This window comes from Cebus imitator, unplaced genomic scaffold (assembly GCF_001604975.1).
Source record: "Cebus imitator isolate Cc_AM_T3 unplaced genomic scaffold, Cebus_imitator-1.0 Scaffold15, whole genome shotgun sequence".
Taxonomy (NCBI): Eukaryota; Metazoa; Chordata; class Mammalia; order Primates; family Cebidae; genus Cebus; species Cebus imitator.
Window position 1 is genome coordinate 2,761,915 of NW_016107330.1, and position 15,069 is coordinate 2,776,983.

General features: G+C 56.7%; 1 protein-coding gene across 1 annotated transcript in view; it reads left to right on the plus strand.

Moving 5' to 3' along the window:
* The window catches only part of DISP3 (dispatched RND transporter family member 3), a 46,138-nt gene extending 35,573 nt beyond the window's left edge, over window positions 1-10,565 (plus strand). The window contains 8 exon segments of the mRNA XM_037729671.1: window positions 2,277-2,407; window positions 2,486-2,658; window positions 3,436-3,562; window positions 4,094-4,239; window positions 6,966-7,125; window positions 7,898-8,011; window positions 8,422-8,588; window positions 9,318-10,565. Of these exon segments, the coding sequence (XP_037585599.1) occupies window positions 2,277-2,407; window positions 2,486-2,658; window positions 3,436-3,562; window positions 4,094-4,239; window positions 6,966-7,125; window positions 7,898-8,011; window positions 8,422-8,588; window positions 9,318-9,680 (1,381 nt within the window). The 3' untranslated portion in view covers window positions 9,681-10,565.
* The last annotated feature ends 4,504 nt before the right edge of the window (window positions 10,566-15,069 follow it).

Consider the following 15,069-nt stretch of genomic DNA (forward strand, 5'->3'; position numbering starts at 1 on the left):
ATTCAAGCCACTGTCCAAGCATCTCCCGGGAGAGGCTGTCCCTCCTTGAGCGCCATGTCCAACCTCTTTCCATACATCACCCACTGCGCTCCTGGCCCCACTGCCGCCTGCCACTATGCTGACCTGCGGTGTCACCTGTCTTCCCACGGGAGCACACGGGCATCTTGTGGTGGCACCTTGACTGTCTCACTTGGTGCCACCTCCCAGCACCTGTCATGGTGTCTGGCGTAGCAGGTGCAGATAAGTAGTTGCTGAATGAATGAATGAATGAATACACACCGCTCTTCCTTGACGAGGCACTCACCCACACTCTAAATACATCATGAATTCAGAAAATACTTATTGAATGCCCCCGCCCCTTACGCTGGAAGGAGAGTGAGGGGAGGGCCTCTGTTGTATTCACCTGCCACTGGCCCAGTCCCTGTTAATGCCTGGTGTGAAATCGGCCCCCACTATGTGCCGAGTGAGAGGCCAAATTCTGTGCTTTTGGGATGTCCACGCCAGCCAGGGGCACATTTTCTGGGATTTCATTCCCCATGTTGTAAACACGGCCCTGCATCCATTTATCTGTGGAGGCTGTGTTAGCCGAAGGTCTCTCTCTACCGTTCACGGATTTAACAAACCGCGGGCTCCAACTGTGCGGGCACTGTGCTAGGGGTGTGGTAGTGACAAAGACAGATGTGACTTCTGCCCTCGGGCCGTCTTTCGGGAGACAGGCAACCAACAAGTAAACAGCAGTGTCATTATAAACTATGATACGTGCTCTGAAAGAAATAGCCCCACTGTCATTGTGGTAGAGAACAGCGGTGTGAGGCTATGCTCGGTGACACAGGGACTGTGGCCTCTGATGGGGCTGGGTGGCATGCGGGGACTGCGGCCTCTGACGGGGCTGGGTGACACGCGGGGACTGTAGCCTCTGAGGGGGCTGGGTGACACAGGGACTGTGGGCTCTGACAGGGCTGGCTGACATGGGGACTGTGGGCCCTGACGGGGCTGGATGACACTTGGGGACTGTGGGCTCTGACGGGGCTGGGTGACACGGGGACTGTGGGCTCTGATGGGGCTGGGTGACACGGGGACTGTGGCCTCTGAGGGGGCTGGGTGAAATGGGGACTGCGGCCTCTGAGGGGGCTGGGTGACACTTGGGGACTGTGGGCTCTGACAGGGCTGGCTGACATGGGGACTGTGGGCTCTGACGGGGCTGGGTGACACTTGGGGACTGTGGGCTCTGATGGGGCTGGGTGACATGGGGACTGTGGGCTCCGATGGGGCTGGGTGACATGGGGACTGGCCTCTGAGGGGGCTGGGTGACATGGGGACTGTGGCCTCTGACAGGAACTGTGGGCTCTGTCGGAGCTTGGTGACACGGGGACTGTGGCCTCTGACGGGGCTGGGTGACATGCGGGGACTGTGGGTTCTAATGGGGCTGGCTTTAGAGTGTCAGACACCCACAGGAGGCTGAACTCTGCATGAGGCTGAGGGTGCAGCTTAGAGGCTGGGGAATGGCAGAATGGCAGGACATCTCTCGCTGGGTCCTTTCCAGGGTCTCTGACAGGGCTGGCTTTGGAGCGTCAAGCAGCCACAGGAGGCCAAACTCTGCATGGGGCTGAGGGTGCAGCTGGGAGGCTGGAAAATGGCAGGACAGCACCCACGGGGTCCTTTCCAGCCTGGCACCCTGACTCAGGGGTGGGGGCCCCTCTGCCTGTCCTCCCCTGAGCCCCAGGCTGGCCTCATTCTGCATAGACACATCAGTGACCAGGGTTCAGGCAGGCTGCCTAGATGAGCTGGAAACATTCTAGGAAGAACTTTGAGCTGCAGTGGGTCCAGTGGTCAGCCAACTGTTGACCCTGCAGCCCTTCCTTCCTGTCGAATCTAGAGACTTCCTCACTGTTGGGGTTGAGGCGAGGCAGGGGGCTTCTGAGCGGGGAACGCTAGGGTTGGCCCTGGAGTCCTTTCTGAACCCTCATACCCCTGGGGGACAGTTTAAAAGCTGCTGGTCTTCTCCACCCCTCATGCCTCCTATGGGGAGACTGAGGCCCAGAGGGGCAGGGCCTTGACTAGGTTCCCACAATCAGCCTTGGCAGAGGCGGGGCTAGAACAGCCTCCCGACCCCCGGCCCAGTGCACTTCCCCCAGCCCAAGAACAAATCCCCATGCGAGGACAGAACCCAGTCCAGATCCCACTACCCACCAGCCCCAGCCCCGGCCCACTGGCCTCACCTCCCCTGACTCCTCCTGGCCTTTCTGGCCTCAGCCCGGCCTCCGTTGCCTCCACAGGAAGCTGTACTTCGCCCAGTCCCACAAGCCCCCCTTCCACGGGCGCGTGTGCTTGGCTCCCCCTGGCTGCCTGCTCAGCTCCAGCCCTGACGGACCGACCAAAGGCTTCTTCTTTGTGCCTAGTGAGAAAGGTACAGCAGGGGCACACGGGTAGGGACCTCGGGATCTGAGCCGCACCTGCCCTTACAGCTCTGCCTCCCTGTTCCCAGTGCCCAAGACCCGTCTCTCAGCCACCTTCGGCTTCAACCCCTGCGTGAACACGGGCTGCGGGAAGCCGGCAGTTCGGCCCCTGGTGGACACCGGGGCCATGGTCTTCGTGGTCTTCGGCATTATTGGCATCAACCGCACCCGGCAGGTGGACAACCACGTCATTGGAGACCCGGTACGGGGCTTGCATCGGGCAGATGCCGAGGGCCCAGCTGCAACAGACTTGCGAATAAGCACCTGCCCAGGGAACCACGTCCAGCGCCTCCCACCCCCTCTTGGCTCCTCGATGGCTCCTTCAGTCCAGACAGAACCCTCTTGGGCTCCTGGGGCCCTGTTCTTCTTGAGGACTCAGCAGCGTCCACTTCTTAGACTTACCCAGGAATCTGGGTTTAGGGCCCAAGGGGGCTGCCTGCCTGTGAGGGACTGTAATGGAGAGAGGGCGATCCAGGTGTGGATACCTCCTTGCCCTTCCCCCGGCCCTCCACCTCGCTCTGAGCTCAGCCATGGCTTTCTCCTCTCTGGGATGCCCCTCCCTCACATGCACTCCTGTCCCATTTTGAGCTGGGCATAGTGGGTGCTGGGGATTCCTGTGAGGAAGGATGGCTGGGTATCCCCTGCCTTTAGCAGTCACAGTGCGGTGGGGGATACAGGAATGGCAGCCGTGGAGTAAGTCGGGAGCAAGGTGGAGTCGGAGGAGGTGTGTGTGCAGTCCACACTGCGTGTCTGCAGGCACTCAGCAGGGCCAGGGGACCAGGCAGGTGCTGTGGGACAGTGAGGATGTGGCTGTTTGGGAGGGTGGGGAGAAAAGGAAGAAGTCCAGGTGAGGTGGGGGGGAGGGGAGGAGGGGAGCCGTAGGGGCCTGTGTGGCATCCCCAGGGCTGGGGGTGAGTACCCAGGACTGAGTCCCCGTCTCACTGAGCGGCCTGGGCCGGCTTGTGTCTCCTTGGGAAAGGGCAGCGTTGTCTACGACAGCAGCTTTGACCTCTTCAAGGAAATTGGGCACCTGTGTCGTCTCTGCAAGGCCATCGCAGCCAACTCCGAGCTGGTGAAGCCGGGCGGGGCCCAGTGCCTGCCCTCAGGTACGTGGGGTGGGGGTAGCTGGTTCCTCCGAGGGAGGATGGACTGACCCGGGAGGCACAGAGGCCGTGGTCCAAGGTAGACAGCCCAAAGGACACAGTGCCTGGCGTGTGGGGGTCTTTGCAGGTGTGTATCTGTGCTGTGTGTGTCCACACCAGGGTGGGGTGTGTGCCGGCGGTCAAGGGTTTTCAGATGTGAGCAGGCTTGTGTGTGAACAGGACTAGTGCAGAGGTGCGCATGTGTGGGATGTGGGGCACACCTGCAGGGGTAGCTTTTCCAAAATTGGTGTCGTGGGACCAGGGGCTGGTCCACAGCCAACCTGGATGAGGCCACTGCAGGGGTGTCCCTGGGAGGGCCCCACATGTCATGTTCCCCCCTGATGGCAGATGCATGTTGTAGGTTTCCCAATGGCATTGCCACTGGTTACAAACACTCTAAGCCGTGGAGGTAGGTGAGTGCGTGGGCACAGGTGTGACAGGGTGGACCGGCTCTTCCAAGGCCACCACCCACTCTCTTTCTTGTCTCTCCCGCAGGCTACAGTATCTCCTCCTTCCTGCAGATGCTGCACCCGGAGTGCAAGGAGCTGCCTGAGCCCAACCTGCTCCCGGGGCAGCTGTCCCATGGGGCAGTGGGCGTCAGGGAGGGCCGCGTGCAGTGGATCTCCATGGCTTTCGAGTCGGTGAGCCTGGGCAGCCTCTCTGGGCACTGTGCTGCATACTTGCCCCATGTGTGCCACCTCTGATCCCAGATCAGAGGGAGATGCTGAGGCCCAGAGAGGTTGAGTGACTTACCTGAGGTCACACAGTTAGTGGGTGTCAGTGTCAAGTGCTAAAGCAGGCCGCCTGACTGAGCTCTGCCCTTTCTTCCCCTTGGATGGCCTGCCGGTTCCCTTCCACCCACTCTTCTCCTCCCCTCCTTCTCCGCTAACCTGGTATCCATGGTATTTTTTAGTCTCTAGTATGTAGGGGCCGGTAGAAGTCCAGGATGCCCCCCTCTGCCACTGTGAGAGGCCAGGTCAAGGCCCCAGACCCTGGCAGCCTCCCTCAGGGTGGCCAGGGGACCGGCCATCCCCTATACCTCCCTGCTGCCTCTGTCACCCCTGGATGCTCCCTGGGCTCTGCCCAAGGAGACATAGGCACATAGCTGTGCACATACACACACATGCACACAACCCACACACACGCCGGTGGCTGGTTTATTTTATTTAGTGCCAGGTTCATGGGCACTGTGGAACCTTTCTGCCCCGGCACGTGGCTCTCCTAGGCTTGGCAAGTCTGTCCCTGCTGCCTCCGTGCAGAGACCTGGGCTCAGTCCTCACTGGGATCCTGGTGTGCTCTGTGTCCTTGAGCAAGTTACTCATCCCCTCTGGCCTCCTCTAGAGAAGAGGGTTAAAGGTCCCTGCGGCCCTCTGGCAGGCGTGGAGATAAGAACACATGGGAAAGCCTGGGGAGTAAGAAGACATGTGACAGGTTGCGGGAGGAGGTGACTCTTCTCTGGCCCCCACCCTGACTTTCTTCCTACTGTTTGTGTGACTCACTGCACAAGCAAGGAAACCACTGGCCACCAGCCACCAGCCAGGAGGGCCTCAGAACCCTCAGCAAGACCCCAGGCAAACGCAGACACCAGTTCAAAGCCCCAGATGGGTTTTTAAAGATTGCTTATTTATTTATTTTACTGTGGTAAACTATACATAATAGAAAATTGACCATCTTAACCTTTTTTTTTTTTTTTTTTTTTTTTTCGCCCACTCTGTCACCCAGTTTGGATTTCCGCATCCCCATCTTGGCTCACTGCAACCTCTGCCTCCTGGGTTCAAGTGATTATTCCACCTCAACCTTCCCAGTAGCTGTGACTACAGGTGCATACCATCACGCCTGGCTAATTTTTTTAAATTTTTTGGTAGAGGTGGGATTTCAGTATGTTGGCCAAGCTGGTCTCGAACTCCTGACCTCAGGTGATTCACCCACCTCAGCCTCCCAAAGTGCTGGGATTACAGGCGTGAGCCACTGTGCCCGGCCTGAACCACTTTTAAGCATACAATTCGGTGGCGTTAAGTATGTTCACACTGTTATCCAACCATTAACAATCGACTTCCAGAACTTTTTTCATCTTTCCAAACTGAAGCTCTGTCCCTATTAAAAACCAACTCTTCCTCCTCCCCTTCCACAGCCACTGGTACTCACCATTCTACTTTCTCTATGAATTTGACAACTCTAGGGAGCCTCATGTGAGTGGAATCGTATGGTGTTCGTCCTTTGGTAACTGGTTCATTTCCTTTTTTTTTTTTTAACTGGAGTTTCGCTCTGTCGCCCAGTCTGGAGTACAGTGGAGTCATCTCAGCTCACTGCAACCTCCACCTCTCAGGTTCAAGCGATTCTCCTACCTCAGCTTCCCGAGTAGCTGGGATTACAGGTACACACCACCATGCCTGGCTAATTTTTTGTATTTTTAGTGGAGATGGGGTTTCACCATGTTGGCCAGGCTGGTCTCAAACTCCTGACCTCAGTGATCCACCCGCCTCGGCTTCCCAAAGTGCTGGGATTGCAGGTGTGAGCCAATGCTCCCGGCCGGTGACTGGTCCATTTTATTCGGTATGAGGTTCATCCATGTTGCACCATATATCAGAACTCACCTCCCTCAGCAGGCTGAAGCCCCAGGCAATTCCAGGGAGGAGAGAAGTCCCCACTCAGGCTTATCACATGGCAGGGCGCCCACTTCCAAACTGACCCCACCAGCACTCAGACACACACGCATGCGCACGCACATACACGCAGACTCCTGTGAACTGGCTTATGCGCAGCAAGAGCAGAATTGATGAGCAGATACCTTAAGAACCTTCTAGAGCAGGGCGAGTGCCTGTTTCTCTCATTCATCATCCATGAGCACCCCTCGGGGCTGGGCACTGTGGGCCAGCCAGGCTTCTCCTGCTCTTGCAATTCCCAGTCTCACCCTCCAGGGCCAGGCAGGTTGCCAGGCAGTGACAAGAGCTGGGGAAGCACTGAGGGTTTGGAGACCCCAAAGAAGGCCCACCTTGGGGCATCAAGGAAGGCTTCTTGGAGGAGACAAGACCCCAGAAAGCCTTGAAGGATGAACAAGAACTGGCTGAGCAGGCAGAAGAAACAGCATGCGCTCTGCGTGGACACGAGAGCGTGGGGGGCCCTGGGAGCTGAAGGGCATTCTGGTGGGGCAGGCCCATGGTTGCATCTGGACCAGCGCTGCTGTAACAATCACATGATGCCTCCAGAAGCTGGCGGGGACTCGTTTTGGATTGAATCATTGTTCACACCCTCCCCTACACACACAACACTCCACTAGTGGCCACAGAACAGATCAGCCATGCCCTGGGAAGGGTGGGTGGGCCGCACAGCCCCTGCCTGTCTTACCAGCTCCTGTCTCTCCCCACAGACCACGTACAAAGGCAAATCCTCCTTCCAGACGTACTCGGACTACCTGCGCTGGGAGAGCTTCCTCCAGCAGCAGCTGCAGGCCTTCCCCGAGGGCTCAGCCCTGCACAGGGGATTCCAGACCTGTGAGCACTGGAAGCAGATCTTCATGGAAATCGTAGGTAAGCGGCAGCCCTGCCCCTCCACCCTGGGCAGACAGGGGCTGAGGCAGAGGGACCTGGGGCAGGGAGGGTGCGCAGCGGCCTTTCTGAGCCACACTCTCCATCCTGACCAAGAGCCCTGGGGAAACCAAGTGACACAGTGGCCAGAACACTGATCCTCTGGAGTTTGGGTCCTCTCCTGTCGGGGGTATCTGGCCGTGTTCTCTGATCTGGACTTTGGCCACCTAAAAAATAACAGGCCGGGTGCAGTGGCTCATGCCTGTAATCCCAGTACTTTGGGAGGCTGAGGCAGGCAGATCACAAGTTCAAGAGATCGAGACCATCCTGGCCAACATGGTGAAACCCCCTCTCTACTAAAAATATAAAAATTAGCTGGGCATGGTGGCACCTGCCTGTAGTCCCAGCTGCTCAGGCGGCTGAGGCAAGAGAATCACTTGAACCCAGGAGGCTGAGGTTGCAGTGAGCCGAGTTCACACCACTGTACTCCAGCCTCCAACAGGGCGAGACTCCGTCTCAAAAAAAGAAAAAAGTAGCAGTCATGACCATGATGGCAGCTGCCAGTTGCCAGCTCCCCCTAGGTGCCAGGCTCTGGACTGAGGGCCTGACCTGTGTTCTCTTCGACTCCAAACAAGGCCTGTGGGGTAGGTCTTGTTAGGACCCCATTTTACAGATAGAGAATTGGAGTCTCAGAGAGGTCAAGGCTCACCCCAGCAGCACAGCTGGCTGCAGCCACCCACAGAGCAGTGCACTGAGGCCCTGTTCTCCCTTGCAGGGGTGCAGAGCGCCCTGTGTGGCCTGGTGCTGTCCCTGCTCATCTGCGTGGCCGCGGTGGCCGTGTTCACCACCCACATCCTCCTCCTGCTGCCCGTGCTCCTGAGCATCTTGGGTACGTGGGTGAGGGGCCGGCAGGCGTCCAGCTGGTGAGGACGGCAACAGGCAGGGTCTCCCTGGTGGCCTCCAGGTAGCAAGTTTCTCTGAACCCTTCACTGTCACATTCTTTGTCGGAGGCTTCCCCCTCCGACACCCCACGTCACAAGACCTGCTGGTGCCGTCTGGGACACTGGCTTATAGGTCTGTCTTCCCCGCATGTCTGTGCTCCCGAGCAGAGCCGGGGTACCCAGGTAGTAGCCCTCAGCTCAGTGATGTGTTGTTACACTTGTCCCCTCCCTCGGGGACCCCCTCAGTGTGCCTTGTCCCTACTGTCACCTGAGGGTGGGGCTGGACTCCAGACGTCCCTGTTCCCCTAAGGCCTCCAGGGCAGGAGGCCAAGCCGCCTCCCTTGCTGTCCCCTCACAGGCATCGTGTGCCTGGTGGTGACCATCATGTACTGGAGCGGCTGGGAGATGGGCGCCGTGGAAGCCATCTCCCTGTCCATCCTTGTTGGCTCCTCCGTGGATTACTGTGTCCACCTGGTTGAAGGCTACCTGCTGGCCGGAGAGAACCTGCCCCCCCACCAGGCCGAGGTGAGCACCCTGCCAGCCTCACCCCCCTACCACCCACATTGGGTCTTCTCCCACCTCAGTGCAGCTGAGGGACCCCCAAGGGCAGCTGGATACCCCAGTACCAGGACCCTCACGCAGGCTGTGTTCTAGGACCTAAGGTTTCCCAAAGCTGATCCCCAGGCCTCAAGGAATTACGTTCTAAGGTCCACTCCCCCCCAGCTTCAGTCTCCCCAAGTGAGCAATGAGGGGTTGGACCAGACACAGGATTCTAAGGGCCCTTCCTTCTTCCCATTGCCCCAAGTCCATGGCTCATTCTCCTTCCAGCCATGACCCAGAGGCCGCAACTCTGCTGCAGCCCCTGGTGGCTTGGTGAGGACGTATTTACATACTCAGTGCCAAAGGATCTGGGCCTAGTAACAATTTTTTTCCTTAGTTAGGAATTGTACTGGTGTGAAAACATTCACAAATATGTGAAAATCAGTTACACATTTAACTGCCTGTGGTCAAAGGAACAAAATGAGTTCCAAGCAGGGCTCCCATTTATGAGGACCTACTGTGCAGACCCTAGCATCCTGTTGCCATAGCAACACCCACCATGTGCCTACCCTCCCCACCCTGTGAGACCGCTTGCAGCTCTCATCCCAGTTACAGAGCAGGAACCCAGTCTGGCGTGGGGTTGCATGATTCCGCAGGCACTGGCCAGAGGGGTCCCACGTTCAGGCTGGGCCCCAGCTCTCTTCTTACCCCCAGGATGCCCGATCGCAGCGCCAGTGGCGTACGCTGGAGGCCGTGCGACACGTGGGCGTGGCCATCGTCTCCAGTGCCCTCACCACGGTCATCGCCACAGTGCCCCTATTCTTCTGCATCATCGCCCCATTTGCCAAGTTCGGCAAGATCGTGGCACTCAACACGGGTGTGTCCATCCTCTACACGCTGACGGTCAGCACCGCCCTGCTGGGCATCATGGCACCCGGCTCCTTCACCCGGACCCGGACTTCCTTCCTCAAGGCCCTGGGTGCTGTGCTGCTAACAGGGGCCCTGGGGCTGGGCACCTGCCTCGTGCTCCTGCGGAGTGGCTATAAGATCCCCCTGCCCGCAGGGGCCTCCCTATAGCCCAGGTCGGGCTCTGGACACTTGCACCTTTGGTCCCATGGGTGGGGGACAGGAGCTGCTTCCCAGCTCAGCTCCAGCTAGCTGTGTCCCCAAGTCTGGGCCTGGGGTGCCCTGCGGGCCAGCGTGGAGGCTGACATCCATACAAATGATGTGGACCGTGCTGCCTTTTCGGAGCTGGGAGTTGGAGATGGCCGCCACCCCACAGGCCAGGCTGCTGGCAGCTACACTAGGCTTTTTGCCCAGTGGCAGAAGAAACCAGCCCTCCTCCCATGCCCGGTCACCATGGGGGTCAGGTTATTTTGTAGGGGATCTCCCTCTCACACTGCCTCAGTGCTCACAGCCTTCTGGTGTGGATGTTACAGGGTGGCCCCCATTCTACTGATGTGAAAACTGAGGCACCAGGACACTGTGACTGCCCTGCCGCTGGATTGGTGGCAGAGCCAGAGCTGCCTCTGAGTCCCATGCTGTCCTCGGGGTCTTGCAGGAAGAGCACAGTGGATTCGGGGTGGGGGGCCTCACACCCCTGCTCCCCCGTAACCCTCCCCTTCAGCTTTACGGCAGCCAGTGCTGAATGGCCCTGTGGCCCTCCCTGGGCCTTTTGGTCCTGGCCAGAGAAGACAAAGGGACCCGGCTTGGGCTTCTGCATGTCCTACCCCTGGCCCCAGTCTCAAGGTGCCCCTCAAAGGCCCTCTCTGGGGGCTGTGGGGCTCAGCACAGCTCTCACGAATCCAAGCCCCCATCTTTCCCACCTACTCCAAGTGGATGTTTTGGGGGGTGGCCACTGTGGGGAGGAGCTGCCGTGCCTGCCGCCTGCTCATGGCAGAGGGTTCCTATTAAAGTGACGTGGGATTGTAGACGCTGCTGTTAACACGAGCGTTTTAAGCACTGCTGGCTCTACCACATTTCTCAAGTTGAAGTGTGACTGTGCACAGTGCCCATCCTGAACCTGGCACAAAGGCTGGGGTTGGCACCGGAGGGAGGGGGCTGGGCTGGAGGGTGCCGACCCTCCTGGAACAGGTCACAGGATGCTCTGGGGGAGGTGGGGTTCAAGAGATGCTTCTCTTTAAAGGGTCCAACTGGCTCCGCAGAGTGGCGTTTTGAGGCTGCCTTTGGCGTGCCAAGTATGGTGCTGGGCACTGAGCTCTCCCTGGGGACGGACATTACCACTGCGCTTGATGAGTGTGGACTCGGTCTAAGCTAGAACGAATCCCTGAGGGTGGGAAAGACATCAAAGGTGGTTTCCAGGCCAGCCCTCCTGGCCTTCTGTAAATACTAACTAGGGGCGTGAGGATGCAAGGCAGACATACACCATGGCATCCTCCACTTAGCAAGTGTTTGTTGAGGGACTGTTAGACCTTGGGCCCACCATGCATGGTGAAGAACGACATCAAGCAAGCAGTGAGTGAGCCCAGCAGATGGCACTAACTATGCCAGAGGCTCTCCTCAGGGTTTGTGTCCATGTCCCGGGGCTGCCATAAAAAAGCTCCACACACTGTGACTTCCACAACAAGAGTTTCTTCTCACTGTTCTGGAGGCTGGAAGTCCAAAAGCAAGGTGTTGGCAGTGCTGGTTCCTCCTGCAGGCTTTCACGGAGAGTCTGTTGCCTGCTCTTCTGGCTTCTGCTGGTTGGTAGCAAACCAGCCTTGCTGTTCCTTGTCTCTGTGTCACTCTAGCCTTTGCCTCTATCCTCAAGTGACCTTCTTAGTCTGTTTCTCTGTCTATGGCACCTTCTTTCTAAGAGCGGCACCAGGCATATTGGATTAGGCCCACCCTAGTGACTTCATCTTAACATGATCATCTGCAAAGACCCTATTTTCAAATAATCTCGCATTCACAGGTACTGGGAGTTAGAACTTCAACATCTCTCTCCGGGGACACAGCAGTGTTCTTATGTGTGAGCTCACTTGTTAACCATGAGGAGTAGGTGCAGTCACACTCATTTTGCACACGGCGCAGCCAAGGATCTGACATTGACTTGCTGGGATCACACAGCCACACAATGGTGGAGCCAGGTGCCGAGCCCCACCAGCCTGTCCCCCGGTGTATCCTCAGCCATTAAGATTCACAGCCTCTCAGTACAGTCTAACAAAGGCCGATGATGGTTACAGGGTTGTCTGAGGTAGGTGGTCAGATCAAGAGGCCCATTCTTAGAAAATCCAGAATGAGAACCCTTGTGTTTGTACAATGTGTCATACCTGGGCATCTTCCCATCCAACATCTGGGAAAGCTGGACCCTGGGAGGCCCAGCAGAAGCACAGTGGCTGAGGGGAAGGACCATGCCCCAAAGCACCCAGCCCTGAAGGGCCTGATCAGGGCATAGGCCGGGCTCTGACCTGGGACCCACTGGCAGCGGTCCCCAGATGTGCATGAGGCCACATCTGCAGGATCGATCCTCGTCCAAATGACTACACACAGGGGGAATGGGATAGGCTGGTGGGAGGAGGCCTGGTAGTAGCAGTGGGGAGGGGAGGGGCCTGGCAAATAGGATGCCCCAGGAGGTGCTTAGAAAAAGATCTACATCTCCAAGTACTTGTCCTGAGACCTTTGCCAAAACTTAGTTTTAATATGGTGATAGAATCATTTGCATATCATTTGCATGTAGTTCAAATAATGCCCATTTGGCCAAGTACAGTGGCTTGAACCTATAATTCCAGCGCTCTGGGAGGCCAATGCGGGTGGATCACACGAGGCCAAGAGTCCAAGACCAGCCTGGCCTATGTGGTGAATCCCCATCTCTACTAAAAATACAAAAATTAGCCAGGCATGGTGGTGCACATCTGCAATCCCAGCTACTTGGGAGGTTGAGGTAGAAGAATCGCTTGAACCTGGGAGGTGGAGGTTGCAGTGAGCCGAGATTTGGCCTAGGAGACAGAGTGAGACTTTCTCAAACAAAAACCAATAATGCCCATTTGTAAAGAAACCCTTGCTTCACCCCTCTCCTTTTGCGACACAGCTCCTCTTCCTTCCCCTGGCCTCTGCCTTTCCAGGGTGTTTCGGGGGTGCTGGGCAGGCAGGTCCAGGGTGGAGGAGCCAGGCCCTGTGTCACTGTCATCTCCCCCAGGGTGGCGAGGGCTCCGTGGCACCTGTACACCTCTGATGCATCCCTCATGACTTTTGCGAGTGAAGTTCCCGTTTCACAGATGAGCACTCGGAGGCCCAGAGGGAAAAGAGTGCATACCCAGCACGCTGCCCGGCAGCTTCCCTCCCCACTGGTCTCCAGCCAGGCTCACCCTTGGGGATGGCATTCTCAACTTCAAGTCTGCGTCTCCTCATCAAAGCTGACCTGTCTGGCCCTGTGTGGTGCCTGATCTGTTAGCTCTCAGGGTGATGGTTCCCCCAGGAGTGGGGCCAAGGCCAGGCTCTGGGAAGGCCATGCGTGGGAGTTTCCAGAGCTCTGGCCATGCAACCAGTTGCCTACTTACCTCCAAATATATCCCCCTTCATCTTGTTTGTGAATACTGTTGCCACAGGGACCCAGAGGCAGTAACTCCCACGAAAAGAACCTTGACCTTCCGTTGCCACTGATGCACAGCTCACGGTCTTAATGAGCTTTGCTGTGTGTTAATGAGATGCTCTTTGTTAGCTCGGGCACAGCAGGTAGCCCAAGGTCTGCTGAGGATGTGCAGGCATTTAGCATGACAAGGTGGCAGTATGTGGCACAGAGGAGGGGCCGAAGGCATGAGGAGTGCGAGGAGAGTGAGGGCAGAGGGACCCCTACCCCCTGCTAAGGTTCCCTGAGCCCCTGCTTCTTTCCCCCTCCCCTTGGAGACCAGGAGGTATCAATCCGTGCCCATGTGTGTGGAGTGCCTGCTTTGCCTGGGCAAGAATCTGTACGTTCTCAGGACCCTTGAGAGCATTCTCCAGAGAGAACGCTTTTGCCCTATTTCACTGCTAAGCAACTCAAGCCCAGAGACATGAGCTGTGCCCAGGTCCACCCCCTCACCTCCCAAGCTGACAAGGAGCTTTGAGAAAGGACAAAGCTGTGCTCACTCCCATATCTGCCCAAGAAAGCTGGACTTCATCCTGGAGGGAATCGGGATTACAATGAAAGGCTTTTAACAGCAGAAGACCATTTTATGTTTATCTACTCGGTAAAGATCTACAGGGTTGATAACACACTGCCGCCTGGGCTGAGGGGACACATGCTGTCATGCGTTGGCGGTGGCTGGAGTGGAGGGTAATTTGCCAGTAGCTATCAAAATTACATTCTCATCACTTTTGAGTCAGCAATGCTGCTTCTGAGAATGTATCCTGCAGCTAAACTAACTACGCTGGCCAAGTGCAAAGTGACTCACTAGAGGCTTGTCTGGTGCAGCAAAGGGCTGGGAGCCCCCACACATCCATTGGCACAGGGACGGTGGAACATTCTGTAGCTGTATTAAGAACGAGGAAGTGTCCTGTGTAACAACATGAAAATATTGCCAAGATACATTAAATGGGGGGGGGGGAACTTGCAGAATGGTGTGTGAAATATGCTAGCTTATGTGTAAAAAAAAAATGGCTGGGTGAGAGAACATGTACTCACTTTTGCTTGCATATGCACAAAGGAATTCTGAGGAAAACAAGAAAAATGGAAACAGTGCTTACCTGTGTGTGCGGAGAGAGTGGTGTTAGCAGATGGCAGAACGTGACGGAGGAAGGTTTTATAAATCTTTCTACACTCTTGGATTTTTTTTTTACTACAAAAATGTATTATCTAGATGATATTTTGTAAGCAGGGGAGAGACGTGGCTGTCGTGTGCTCCTTAGTAAGCTCTTTCTGGCAGCAAGACTGAGGATGGAGGAGAGAGAAAGCAGTGGGGAAGGAGAAAAGGAGCGTACCCCCTGCTCAGAAGTCATCAGCAAATGTCAACTGACTTGCTCTGCCCTGGAGGCATTGCCAGGAGATGCTGGAATGGGCACCAGGCACCCTCCCTGCCTTCCCTGAGCAGGAATGAGGTGGGACCTCCCTGCCTTGCTCCAGAGCCAGCGTCCCAGTTAGAGGCTCTGGAGTGATCAGCAGCATGACATTGCCTGATGCTGCTCCCTTGCCCACACTTGTAGTTGAGCAGAGGGGGTGCTTGACAGGGGGCCACACAGGGTAACAGAAAGAGGCCGGAGTGTGGATGCAGCCATCCTGTGGTGTAGTCACAGAACCCTTCCTCACCCTGTGTTATATGTAAATTTTTGGTGTTGCAAAAGAGGTAACACTCAAAAATTTTCTCAGCAAGGCAATTTACTTCTACAGAAAGGTGCATCTCACAGATGGAGCAATGGTGAGCACACACCCAAACAAGGGTGGGGAGGGGTTCTTATCCCTGACGCAGGTAGCCCCTACTGCTGTGTCGTTCCCCTAGTGACTAGGGTTGGACTGCACAGTATAAGCTAATTCTGACTGGCTTTTTTAAGG